The following is a 14,096-nucleotide window of genomic DNA, read 5'->3' on the forward strand; positions in this document are numbered from 1 at the left end:
AGGATTAAATGTCAGGAATTGTGAAAAGGTTTAAATGTATTTGGCTAAGGTGTATGTAAACTTCCGACTTCAACTATATATACTGAGATCATGTGACAGATCATGTGACACTTAGATTGCACACAGGTGGACTTTATTTAACTAATTATGTGACTTCTGAAGGTAATTAGTTGCACCAGATCATTTTTAGGGGTTTCGTAGCAAAGGGGGTGAATACATATTCACGCACCACTTTTTCATTTTAATTTAATTTTTTTTTTTTTTTGAAACAAGTTATTTTTTAAATTTCACTTCACCAATTTGGACTATTTTCTGTATATCCATTACATGAAATCCAAATAAAAATCCATTTAAATTACAGGTTGTAATGCAACAAAATAGGAAAAACGCCAAGGGTGGTGAATACTTTTGCAAGGCACTGTAATAAACAGTATATCTTACTTGAGCTGGGTGGCCATGAGTCCCTGTCTGTGGGGTTGGCTCTTCGTCCTGGTGATTTGTATGGACCCTACAAGAAGACAGAGTCACAGTTACTAGAAGAAATGCCAATTCAGCCAGTCATGATGTGCACACGATAAACACATTATTATGACATCAGGTGCAAAATATAACGCTAACAGCATGCACACAGCACCCACCTCTGTGGTCTTCTGTGTGAATTGTTGTGTGTGTGTGTGTACCCCTCTGTCCTGCTGCCTGCGGCGTGTGTCGAGTGTGTATAGGCGGTCCATGAGACTGGCCACCCCTTGCTCCAGTGTGTCCAGGGTGTGATGCTGAGGGTCGTGACCTGAGAAACCATCCCTCAGACTACGCAGGGCCTCCCTCACCAGCTGCAGTTCCTCTCCCTGCTAATACACACAAAACGACATTAACCACTAGAACTGGTGGCCAGGCCAATTTGAAGGTTGTTGATCATTTGGCTATGGCCTTTAACCTCCATTAGGTCTCTAGCTCTAGAGACAGCTATAATGATGACATGAAACACACATTAAATTAATCACACACTCCCTCCCACCAACATGTAAACACATGTAGGAAATGTACATACAGTGCCTTTAGAATGTATTCAAAAACCTTGACTTTCCAACATTTTGTTAGGCTACAGCCTTATTCTAAAATTGATCAAATTGTTTTTTCCCCCCTCTATTTACACACATTACCCTTTAATGACAAAGGGGGAAAAAAATGTTTGACATTTTTGCTAATGTATTAAAAATGAAAAAATGAAATATAAGATTTACATAAGTATTCAGACCCTTTACTCAGTACTTTGTTAAAGCACCTTTGGCAGCGATTACAGCCTCGAGTCTTCTTGGGTATGACACTAAAAGCTTGGCACACCTGTATTTAGGGAGTTTCTCCCATTCTTCTCTGCAGATCCTCTCAAGCTCTGTCAGGATGGATGGGGAGCGTTGCTCCATAGCTATTTTCAGGTCTCTCCAGATATGTTCGATCGGGTCGTTGTCCTGTTGGGAGGTGAACCTTCGCCCCAGTCTGAGTTCTTGAGCACTCTGGAGCAAGTTTAAGGATCATTAAGGATCTCTCTGTACTTTGCTCTGTTCATCTTTGCCTCGATCCTGCCTAGTCTCCCAGTCCCTGCCGCTGAAAAAACATCCCCACAGCATGATACTGCCACCACCTTGCTTCACCGTAGGGATGGTGCCAGGTTTCCTACAGATGTGACGCTTGTCATTCAGGCCAAAGAGTTCAATCTTGGTTTCATCAGAGCAGATAATCTTGTTTCTCATGGTCTGAGAGTCTTTAGGTTCCTTTTGGCAAACTCTGTCATGTGCCTTTTCCTGAGGGGTGCCTTCTGCCTGGCCACTCTACCATAAAGGCCTGATTGGTGGAGTGCTGCAGAGATGGGTGTCCTTCTGGAAGGTTCTCCCATCTCCACAGAGGAACTCTAGAGCTCCGTCAGAGTGACCATCAGGTTTCTCCCCCAATTGCTCAGGTTTCTCCCCCAATTGCTCAGTTTGGCCGGGCTGCCACTTCTAGTTAGAGTCTTGGTGGTTCCAAACTTCTTCCATTTAAGAATGACGGAGGCCACTGTGTTCTTGGGGACCTTCAATGCTGCAGAACATTTTTGGGACCCTTCCCCAGATCTGCGCCTCGACACAACCCTGTCTCGGAGCTCTACGCACAATTCCTTAAATCTCGTAGCTTGGTTTTTGCTCTGACATGCACTCAACTGTGGGACCTTATATAGACAGGTGTGTGCTTTCCAAATCATGTCCAATCAACTGAATTTACCACAGGTGGACACCAATCAACTTGTAGAAACATCTCAAGGATGAACAATAGAAACAGGATGCACCTGAGCTCAATTTTGAGTCTCATAGCAAAGGGTCTGAATCCTTATGTAAAAAAATATATATTTGTAAAAATGTCTAAAAACCTGTTTTTGCTTTGTCATTGTGAGGTATGGTATGGTATGGTTTGTAGAATCCTGAGGATTTAAAAAAAGTTTTTTTAGAATAAAGTTGTAACGTAACAAAATGTGGAAAAAGTCAAGGGGTCTGAATACTTTACGAATGCACTGTAGGCGTACATGACTCACAGCTGTGTGTTGGAAGGCCGGACCAGGGGGTGGGCTCACAGAGTTACTGTACCCACTCTTTTCACTCCTAGATGACTGAAGAAAAATAGATATAATAAATCTTACCAACTTTGCAAGCTACAACATATACATGTCACTTACTGTAAGTGCAGTGGAAGCAGTTTGATTATGGTACCATACCCTGTGGCTTCCTTCATTAGAGTTGTGCCGAGCATCGTCCAGTTTCATTTGCTGTTGCTGAAGTAGTCTATCCTTTTTTCCAAGTTGCTGCTGGTTTTATAGACATATCACTGAGATATCTGTGATACTTTGATACATTTCAACTACATAATCATATCCAAAAGTGTTAAAGTGTGTTGAAATTGTGAAAATGCACTTAGTTCCTGATCTTACCTCATACTCATTGAGTAGTTTGTTCCGATCGCTCAACTTCCATTTGAGCTCTGCCTACAAATATACAAAAATATACTTATATTTGTAACGTGGATGAACAAAACATTTTGTGAATATTTTAATACATAAATAGATAGAGCCATTGAATATAAAGGTCAAATATTCATTCTAAATGTCAACGTATGTATTATCATATCATCTGACTCACGTTCTCCCCCTCCAGTTGCTCTTTGCCCATGCTGCACCTCAGTAGCTCCTGCTTCAGCTGCAGCACCGCAGCCTCCTGTACAGACATACGCTGCTGAAGAGCATCCTAATGAGGAAAGGCATATCAAAGACAACGCTAGAGAGGCCGGCTTGCCTACCAAAGAGTAAGGACCCACATATGGATCATTATGAAGCCTAAAACAGAGCACATCACTCTACTGTAAAGGAACACTGGAGGCTAAAAGGGGCTGCTTCTCTACACAAATCTGGCATGAGAACTGAATAAAAGCCAGTAATCCATGTATAAGTAATGATTCAAACAAACTTAAGAGGGTTTGACTGGCAGGTCTTACCTTAATAGCCTGAAGGTGGCGTGCCTCTTGCTTGTGCCTTAGAAGCTCCCTCTGAGAGGAGAGAAAGACAGACAGACTCAGAGACATTTCATTAGGAGGGGAAGGTCTGTGTTCTTATGGCAGCAATAAGCCCAATTACTACTGTACCTTCAGATCAAGAGCCTCCTCCATGCTTTGGTCCAGACGACTGCGGATTAGAACCTTCAAAGCGAGGGGATGAGCGGCATTATGTGAGAATAGAGAAATGTCAGAGCTTATAAGGAGACAGTGACCTGGCATGAAAGCAGGCTAAGCAGATAACATAGACTAATTCATGCTTCAACAGTATCTGCGTCTTCTCTGGACTCTAGAGTGACAGTAAAAACATTATAGCATGCCAAGGTCTGACACCGTCACATCACAGTGAAAGGCTGAACATGCTGTATTATCTAAAGTGACTAAAGAGGATGGGGGCGGACACAGTACCAGCTGCTGCTCAGAGTTAGCCCTGCTATCCCCGAAGCCCAGGGAGACGTCCTGCTCGTCCTCAGGGAGAGAGCCATGCAGCAGTAGAGCCTGGAGAGAGAAGAGAGGGATAGACACATACTGTACCTACTGTACACGTAACATAAAGTCTATACACCCAGAATATATTTCACAGTATAAAAACACATCAGAGAGAAAGACAGCCACACACACACACACACACACACACACACACACACACACACACACACACACACACACACACACACACACACACACACACATGGATGTACAACCTCACCTATACCACACGGCTGCCAACCTGAACTGGACAGTGAAAATAGAGCAAATGCTTGGCTTGGACATTGCAGGACCATTTTAAGCTCAGTTGGGCGGGGTAGAGGTGGGGGGGTGATTTTTATACCTGACATGATAGATTAGATTGTGCTAGTTTAGAGCAGTTAAATCCTGATACCAGATAAAGCTTGGATGATCACAATCTCATTGTATACTTACCTTAGCTGGAGCCTTGGAGGGATACGTTTTAGACACACTAAACATGTTCCCATAAAGCTACACTGAACAAAAATATTAACGCAACATGTAAAGTGTTGGTCCCATGTTTCATGAACTGAAATAAAATATCCTAGAAATGTTCCATATTCGCAAAAAGCTTATTTCTCTCAAATGTTGTGCACAAATTTGTTTAGATCCCTGTTAATGAGCATTTCTCCTTTGCCAAGATAATTAATCCACCTGACAGGTGTGGCATATCAAGAAGCTGATTAAACAGCATGATCATTACTAAGGTGCACCTTGTGCAGGGGACAATAAAAGGCCACCCTAAAATGTACAGTTTTGTACACAACACAATGCCACAGATGTCTCAAGTTTTGAGGGAGAGTACAATTGGCATGCTGACTGCAGGAATGTTCACCAGAGCTGTTGCCAGATAATTGAATGTTCATTTCTCTACCATAAGAGAATTTGGCAGTACGTCCAATCGGCCTCACAACCGCAGACCGCATGTATGGCATCGTGTGGGCGAGCAGTTTGCTGATGTCTACGTTGTAAACAGAGTGCCCCATGGTGGTGGTGGGGTTATGGTATGGGCAGGCATAAGCTACAGACAACGAACACAACTGCATTTTATAGATGTCAATTTGACTGCACAGAGATACCGTGACTAGATCCTGAGGCCCATTGTCGTCCTATTCATCCACCGCTATCACCTCATGTTTCAGCATGATAATGCACATTGTGATGTCATTGCGTGATAACGTAAAACTGCGTCATTACGTAGAATACACAATAACGTTACTCAAATTGACTGGCCATCTCTGCAAAAAATAGGATTTGACATTTGTTCAGGTACAGACTCCCACTCTTTTCTCTTCTTCTGGCTGTACAATTTTGATTGAAACTTGTTGATTGATGTTGTAAGTTCTGTTCAAGATCAAACATTCGTGACCAACTATATTCATTGGGTTTGGCTCGTCGAACCCGTGCTACTGCTGCTGCAGTCAGCCAACAATGATTGTCAATTTGCTGAAATTGCTGCTGCCCTGCTGCTGACGTCACTCACAATGCACTTTTGCAGCCAGGCACGTGTGTTGTGACAGTGTGTGACAGAAAAAAAATCATTTTTGTCATTTAGAGGGAACATGTGTGCATTTTAGCGTTTGAGTCACTTTTCAAAAGTTGCTAAAAGTTCCAAATACATTTTTAAAAGTAGCTAAATTTGTTGCTAGGTGCTGTTTGAAAACAAAGTTGCTAAATCTAGCAACAAAATTGCTAAATTGGCATCACTGCTCACCAGACATGTCACCCATTAAGCTTGTTTGGGATGCTCTGGATCAACGTGTACGATATCGTGTTCCAGTTCCCGCCAATATCCAGCAACTTCGCACAGCCATTGAAGTGGAGTGGGACAACATTCCACAGGCCACAATCAACAGCCTGATCAACTCTATGCGAAGGAGATGTTTCGCGCTGCATGAAGCAAATTCTGATCCACGCCCCTATCTTTTTTTAAGGTACAGTATCTGTGACCAACAGACGCGTATCTGTATTCCCAGTCATGTGAAATCTATAGATTAGGGCCTAATGAATTTATTTCAATTGACTGATGTCCTTATATGAACTGTAACTCAGTAAAATCTTTGAAATTGTTGCATATTGCGTTTTATATTTTTTTTACAGCATATGTTTGTCTGACTGACTGTGTGTATCTAGGTGGCAGGTATCTGTGTGGATGGGGCGGCTGGTTAGAGCATTGGGCCAGTAACCGAAAGGTTGCTGGATCAAATCCCAGAGCTGCCAAGATAAAAAATCAGTTTTTTTGCCCCTGAACAAGGCAGTAAACCCACTGTTCCCTGGTAGACCATCATTGTAAATAAGAATTTGATCTTATCTGACTTGCCTAGTTAAATAAAGGTTACGTTTAAAAAAAATCTGTATGTGTCAAGCTTATTGTGTTTTTATATTCATTTTTATTTCTATTCGTTTTAAGATTGTTATTTCAGTTCGTTTTCAGATCCACTTGACTACTTTTTATTTAGTTTAAGTTTCATAAAAACAGTTATATTTCGTTCTTATATTATTTTGTTTCCGCTTTAGTGTTACAGACAGAAAGATGTAAGAGGCTAGGAGCCATCTCACTGGATGTGTTCGAGCGGAACACTTTGGTGTCACTGCCTTTCAAAGTGTGTTGCATTCTGGGGGGGAAATTGCGCCTACATGTCGACTGCAGGAACTTGACAAAAATCATGTGATCAAAGATCATGAAGTTCTGACTGCAGTCAACGGCAAGTTTCTGCAGTTGCTCGCCATCAACTTCATCCTGTAGCCATCGCCTGTAATGTGGGAGGCTTTATTGTCAACAAATCACTAGGGTACAGTAGCTATATGCAAATAAATGTGATATTGGCCTAATTGATTGTACAATGTTTACACACATAATATTGTATTATGACTTCAGTTTGTGAGTGTGTGATATGGGGGTTAGAAATATTTCGACTTTATAAAAAAAAACATTTAATAAAAAATGGCAACACTGCGATGTTGATCTGAGCCATTCCACTGGGCACACACTCGTTGAATCAACGTTGTTTCCACATCATTTCAATGAAATTACATTGAACTAACGTGGAATAGAGGTTAAATTGACGTCTGTGCCCAGTGCGTTACTGTTGGAAAACCACATTAGTGTCCGACTTTTGGCTGTCCCAGATGCACCTCCCCCAACTTCACTCCTCGACTTTCGTCTGCAGTCGGTTGCTTTAGCCTTACCACTCAAACGTGCCCGAAATCTGCAGTGCTGCTCGTGGTTAGTCATCTCGCTGAGTCTACCTTTAAACGATGAAGTCAATCTCAATGTGACCCGCCAGATTCAGAAGCTTGAAAACTCCATTGGATTTTTGCCCCGCAAAAAACTATAACGGAACTTAATTCATCATGGTTTTTATTTTACTTTTAGTTTGTTTTGGAGTCTTAGATAATAGTTTCAACATAGTTTCAGTTTTTCAAACAGGTTTGTTAATTATTTTATTTCAGTTTACTCATTTATTTTAGTTTCAGTTTTAGTTTACTATATAACCTTGGTTTATGTGTGTGTGCGGTGTGTGTGTGTGTGCGGGTGCATGCATGTGTGAGTGCATGTGTGTGTGTTTGTGTGAGTGCATGTGTGTGTGTGTGTGTGTGTGTGTGTGTGTGTGTGTGTGTGTGTGTGTGTGTGTGTGTGTGTGTGTGTGTGTGTTGTTAGTTACCTGCAGGCGGAACACCATCCTCCTGGCCTCCTGCATCTCCTTTTCCAGCTGCTCCTGGTGACACTCCAGCTGCTCCTCCCATGATCTCTCCTCCTCTGGCCCACCATGCCCTGGTGCAGGACACAGGCCACAGAGAGACAACACCTCTTCTGGAGGGCACAGACAGACACACGGACGGACGGGTAGACAGAAGGACAGACCGACAGATGGATAGATGGACAGATAGATGGATAGATGGACAGACAGATGGATAGATGGACAGACAGACAGACAGAGGGATGGACGGATAGACAGAAGGACAGACAGACAGATGGATAGATGGACAGAGACAGAAACAGACCGGGCATGATAAAACATCCTTTTTGTAGCAGATTAATCAAATGGAAACAGATCTCAGCACGAGAAAATGGATGTGCAGCCAACCTGTATCAGATTTCCTTTCCGTCAACTCTGATTTGTCATCCCCAGGCTCGGCGTGGTCTTCAGATTGAGCTGAGATAAATGCTTCTTTAGGAGTGTCTGTGGACTGAGCGATGATGTACTCTTCTTTAGGGGAGTGTGCAGGGCTGGCTGAACTGAGGCTGCAACAGATGGTGGGAAAAGACAGGAATAAGGAATGAGTTTGTTTGCTGCTGAGCCAAATAAAAAGAAACAGTAAATAAATATAAAAGGAAGACATTATTCTTCTTGAAATTACATATACTGTACATAAATGCCATCTGGACTGAGCAATATTTCAACTGAATGATACACTGTGAACATACACTTCCTCCGTATTTATTTGGACAGTGAAGCTAAAACTTAAACATTTGATATCAAATCCAAAATGATGGAATATAGAGCCAAATTAAACGTTTTAGCTTCACTGTCCAAATAAATATGGAGGGAGTGAAAGTAAACACAGAGATGGACTTTGTTTGTTCATTCATTCTTTCAACTTGATTGACACAAACATAAGTGACTGTTTGTATAAAGTTTTACTTAAATTAGAATACACTTTACAGGCAACAGCAGACACATGGGACACATTGAGTCACACAAATTTCAAAAAGTAAAATAGGGGCAGGATTTAGAAACATGCTGTTTTAGTTTTTTTGGGATGAACACATTCTTAGGATCGTTTTTTTCTTCAGGAGACATCAGTTCAAAACTAACAATGATTTCAATGTCTCTGAGAGGATGATTTCCTCTTTCAGCATGTATTGAGTCTGTTATATACTGAGTCTGTTAGGTACTGGGTCTGTTAGGTACTGAGTCTGTTATGTACTGAGTTTGTTAGGTACTGGGTCTGTTATATAGTCAGTCTGTTAGGTACTGGGTCTGTTATATAGTCCGTCTGTTAGGTACTGGGTCTGTTATGTACTGAGTTTGTTATATAGTCAGTCTGTTAGGTACTGGGTCTGTTATGTACTGAGTTTGTTAGGTACTGGGTCTGTTATATAGTCATTCTGTTGGGTACTGGGTCTGTTATGTACTGAGTTTGTTAGGTACTGGGTCTGTTATATAGTCAGTCTGTTAGGTACTGGGTCTGTTATATAGTCAGTCTGTTAGGTAGTACTGGGTCTGTTATGTACTGAGTTTGTTAGGTACTGGGTCTGTTATATAGTCAGTCTGTTAGGTACTGGGTCTGTTATGTACTGAGTTTGTTATATAGTCAGTATGATAGGTACTGGTACTGGGTCTGTTATGTACTGAGTTTGTTAGGTACTGGGTCTGTTATATAGTCATTCTGTTAGGTACTGGGTCTGTTATGTACTGAGTTTGTTAGGTACTGGGTCTGTTATATAGTCAGTTTGTTAGGTACTGGGGCTGTTATGTACTGAGTCTGTTAGGTACTGGGGCTGTTATGTACTGAGTTTGTTTGGTACTGGGTCTGTTATAAAGTCAGTCTGTTAGGTACTGGGTCTGTTATGTACTGAGTCTGTTACGTACTAGGTATGTTATATAGTCAGTCTGTTAGGTACTGGGTCTGTTATGTACTGAGTCTGTTACGTACTGGGTCTGTTATGTAGTCAGTCTGTTAGGTACTGGGTCTGTTATGTAGTCAGTCTGTATGTTATGATGAGGTCTAGGCCTCTTGTCATGTTCCCTCTTCTGTGTTTTTTAAAAAAATGGGATCCAGCCATGTGTACTATGACCCCAGGCATTGGATATAGCTCTCAGATGGGGGATTCCATGATCCGTTTCTTAGTATCTGTGGGAAAACAACCATGCTTCTGTCTGTGTTATTAAGTCATTTGCCAGACAAGGGATAAACTACACCACTATTCAGGGCAGTATTTCTGTTTAATGTATTTTAAATATATATTTCAATTACTTTTTTGCGTATTTTGTCATTTGTATTTGTCACGTTCCTGACCTGTTTTCTGTTAGTTTTATGTGTTAGTTGGTCAGGACGTGAGTTTGGGTGGGCATTTCTATGTTTTCTGTTTCTATGTTGGTTTTGGGTTGCCTGGTATGGCTCTCAATTAGAGGCAGGTGTTTGACGTTTCCTCTGATTGAGAGTCATATTAAGGTAGGCTGTTCACAATGTTTGTTTGTGGGTGGTTGTCTCCTGTGTCTGTGTCGATGTTACACCATACGGGATTGTTTCGGTTTGTTTCGTGCGTTTATGTAGTCTGTTCCTGTGTCAGCGTGCTTCGTGTATATGTAAGTTCGTTTGTTCAGGTCTGTCTACATCGTTTTGTTATTTTGTTAGTTATATCCAGTATAGTTCGTTTTCGTCTTTGTCTATTTTGTTTATTTAATAAATCATTATGTATTCACAACCTGCTGCGCCTTGGTTCGATCACTACTCCTCCTCTTCGTATGAAGAGAGAGGAACGCCGTTACAGTATTTCACTGGCCTGAACTACAGTCCGATCTATTTTATAACAAGATACTTTAGAGAGCATGATTTATTTTGTTTTTTGCCTACTTGAAATGTATTTTTTGTATTTTGATAGACTTATGTATTTCATATTTTATTTTTATAAATTGTTGGGGGTATTTTATGACAAGATACATTTTGATGTATCTTTACCCATTATACAGCCATTCACATTTTTGTTCAAATATTATGGTCTCATTCGGGGGTTAATAATAATACCTAACATGCTTTGCAAGTGTTCATTTTTACCCTTCACATTAGCATTTTGGTCATTTAGCTTCTATAGCAACTTACAGTCAGTGCATTCAACTAATGTAGAAAGAGGTAAACAAGCACATTACCACAGTGATAGCAAGTAAAACACTTTTTTTTACCGTTACTGAAAATGTTGTTGAGGTTAAGGGGGTACTTGCAAATGTATTTTGTATTTTGAAAATTCAAGATACAATACTTGTATTTTAAATCAATGCTTTGCAAAAGTATTATGTATTTTATTTTAATACATTGGTCTTCATGGTATTCTGTAATTGTATTTTGTAATTGTAATTTGTCATTTTTGCCACTATTCAACATAAGACCCTTGGGCATAACATGTTGAAAAGGGGAGAGAGACTATGTTTGAACCTTTCTGCAAGATTGGTGGATGATGATGGATTGCATTTATGTAACCATATGTTACTTGGTGTGAAGAGGAATGTTGACATGAGTAATTAGACTCACATTACAGCCTGTGTGTGAGATTAATGTCTGGTTTAATGTAGTGTTAGGATAGCATCTGTCTTTTTGCATTTAAAAAAAAAATCATTGCATGACTGAATATGAGGGCTGCGACTGTATAACTGCCTTGGCTTGACCTGTCCCTTTTGCAATACCATGTAAATAGATTGACTTGGGGTTGCTATAGGGACAGAATCCATACTACACATTGTTTTTACTTTCCACATTCCATGATAAAAGAGAAATGCGGAGACTTAGATTTTTCACTTGAAAATGTATGTAAAAAAAAAAAAAAAAAGTTGTCAAATTAAACAAACCGTACAACTATGTTTGTTAGTGTTAGTGAATGGATAAAGGGTAGATAAACGTCAATTCCATGGTAACAGAGTGATCCTGAGGTAACAGAGTGATGTTCAGTGGAAATTGTTAAAAGTAGTCCATGTGCATATAGTTATATGGTTTGTGTAACTTTCACTGGTTTTTATTTGACATACATTTTAAAGTGAAAAATCTGAGTCTCAGCATCACTCTGTTACCATGTAATTGACGTTTATCTACCCTTTATCCATTCACTAACAATGTGAACAGAGGGAGATTAATGGGGGTTAATTGGGCCACAGGAGGGTCTGTATGTGCTCTCTTACTGTGCCTCAGCTGTAAATGATTAATACTGTATGTGGAGGCAGGTACCATATAATGCTTGCTAAGATTGATATGTAATTGAGTTGGTAGGGATGTATAGTAGATACAGTATGATGACATGAATAGAATTGTGAGAATTAGGTTATATACAGTGCATTCGGGAAAGTATTCAGACCCCTTGACTTTTTCCACATTTTGTAACGTTACAGCCTTATTCTAAAATTGATTAAATTGTTTTTTTCCCTCATCAATCTACACACAATACCCCATAATGCAAAGCAAAAACAGGTTTTTAGACACATTTACATAAGTATTCAGACCCTTTACTCAGTACTTTGTTGAAGCATATTTGGCAGCAATTATAGCCTCGAGTCTTCTTGGGTATGACACTACGAGCTTGGTACACCTGTATTTTTTGCAGATCCTCTCAAGCTCTGTCAGGTTGGATGGGGAGAGTTGCTGCACAGCTATTTTCAGGTCTCTACAGAGATGTTCGATCGGGTTCAAGTCCAGGTTCTGACTGGGCCACTCAAGGACATTCAGAGACTCCTGAGTTGTCTTGGCTGTCTGCTTAGGGTCGTTGTCCGGTTGGAAGGTGAACCTCGCCCCAGTCTAAGGTCCTGAGAGCTCTGGAGCAGGTTTTCATCAAGGATCTCTCTGTACTTTGCTCCGTTCGTCTTTCCCTTAATCCTGACTAGTATCCCAGTCCCTGCTGCTGAAAAACATCCCCACAGCAAGATGCTGCCACCACCATACTTCACCGTAGGGATGGTATTTATTTTATTTAACCTTTATTTATCTAGGCAAGTCAGTTAAGAGCAAATTCTTATTCCAAATGACGGCCTAGCAAAAGGCTGGGATTAAAATGTAAAATAAAATACAAATATAGGACAAAACACACATCACAACAAGAGAGACACCACAACACTACATAAAGAGAGACCTAAGACAACAACATTGCATGGCAGCAACACAGCATGGTAGCATCACAACATGACAACAACATGGTAGCAACACAACATGGCAGCGGCACAACATGGCAGCAGCACAACATGGTAGCAGCACAGACATGGTACAAACATTATTGGGCACAGACAACAGCACAAAGGGCAAGAATGTAGAGACAACAATACATCACGCGAAGCAGCCAAAACTGTCAGTAATGTGCCCATGATTGAGTCTTTGAACGATGAGACGGATATAAAACTGTTAAATTTGAGTGTTTGTTGGGGCTCGTTCCAGTCGCTAGCTGCAGTGAACTGAAAGAGGAGCGACCCAGGGTGAACCAGTGCTTTGGGGACGTTTAACAGAATGTGACTGGCAGAACGGGTGTTGTATGTGGAGGATGAGGGCTGCAGTAGGTATCTCAGATAGGGGGGAGTAAGGCCTAAGAGGGTTTTATAAATAAGCATCAACCAGTGGGTCTTGCGACAGGTATACAGAGATGACCAGTTTACAGAGGAGTATAGAGTGCCGTGATGTGTCCTATGAGGAGCATTGTTGGCAAATCTGATGGCCGAATGGTAACATCTAGGTATTGGCCAGGTGATAAGCGGTACCTGGTTTCCTCCAGACGTGACGATTGGCATTCAGCCAAAGAGTTCAATCTTGGTTTCATCAGAGCATAGAATCTTGTTTCTCATGTTCTGAGAGTCCTTTAGGTGCCTTTTAGCAAACTCCAAGTGGGCTGTCATGTGCCTTTTACTGAGGAGTGGCTTCCATCTGGCCACTCTACCATAGAGGCCTGATTGGTGGAGTGCTGCAGAGATGGTTGTCCTTCTGGGAGGTTTCTCCCATCCCCACAGAGGAACTGTGGACCTCTTTAAGAGTGACCATCGGGTTCTTGTTTACCTCTCTGACCAAGGCCCTTCTCCCCCAATTGCTCAGTTTGGCAGGGCGGCCAGCTCTAGGAAGAGTCTTGGTGATTCCAAAGTTTTTCCATTTAAGAATGTTGGAGGCCACTGTGTTCTTGGGGACCTTCAATGCTGCAGACATTTGGTACCCTTCCCCATATCTGTGCCTCGACACAATCCTGTCTCTGAGCTCTACGGACAATTCCTTCGATCTCATGGCATGGTTCTTGCTCTGACATGCATTGTCAACTGTGGGACCTTATATAGACA

At 41.2% G+C, this 14,096-nt stretch overlaps 1 protein-coding gene across 15 annotated transcripts in view; it reads right to left on the reverse strand.

The window, feature by feature from the left end:
• The window catches only part of LOC139548750 (dixin-A-like), a 28,803-nt gene that overhangs the window by 10,881 nt on the left and 3,826 nt on the right, over positions 1 to 14,096 (reverse strand). For 2 of the 15 annotated variants that reach the window (XR_011669774.1, XM_071358538.1), the window contains exons 2-12: positions 8,169 to 8,326; positions 7,746 to 7,894; positions 3,979 to 4,068; positions 3,661 to 3,714; positions 3,514 to 3,564; positions 3,162 to 3,266; positions 2,954 to 3,007; positions 2,741 to 2,830; positions 2,561 to 2,635; positions 639 to 848; positions 442 to 508 (exon numbers count right to left, since the gene is read on the reverse strand). Coding sequence is in view for 13 of the 15 variants with exons in the window: in XM_071358538.1 (XP_071214639.1) it covers positions 442 to 508; positions 639 to 848; positions 2,561 to 2,635; positions 2,741 to 2,830; positions 2,954 to 3,007; positions 3,162 to 3,266; positions 3,514 to 3,564; positions 3,661 to 3,714; positions 3,979 to 4,068; positions 7,746 to 7,894; positions 8,169 to 8,326 (1,103 nt within the window). In the remaining 2 variants the exon portion in view is untranslated. The remainder of the gene's footprint in view (positions 1 to 441; positions 509 to 638; positions 849 to 2,560; positions 2,636 to 2,740; positions 2,831 to 2,953; positions 3,008 to 3,161; positions 3,267 to 3,513; positions 3,565 to 3,660; positions 3,715 to 3,978; positions 4,069 to 7,745; positions 7,895 to 8,168; positions 8,327 to 14,096) is intronic. The other 13 variants (XR_011669775.1, XM_071358545.1, XM_071358541.1 and 10 more) reach the window with 12 other exon arrangements.

Source organism: Salvelinus alpinus, chromosome 22 (genome assembly GCF_045679555.1).
Source record: "Salvelinus alpinus chromosome 22, SLU_Salpinus.1, whole genome shotgun sequence".
In the NCBI taxonomy this organism is placed as follows: Eukaryota; Metazoa; Chordata; class Actinopteri; order Salmoniformes; family Salmonidae; genus Salvelinus; species Salvelinus alpinus.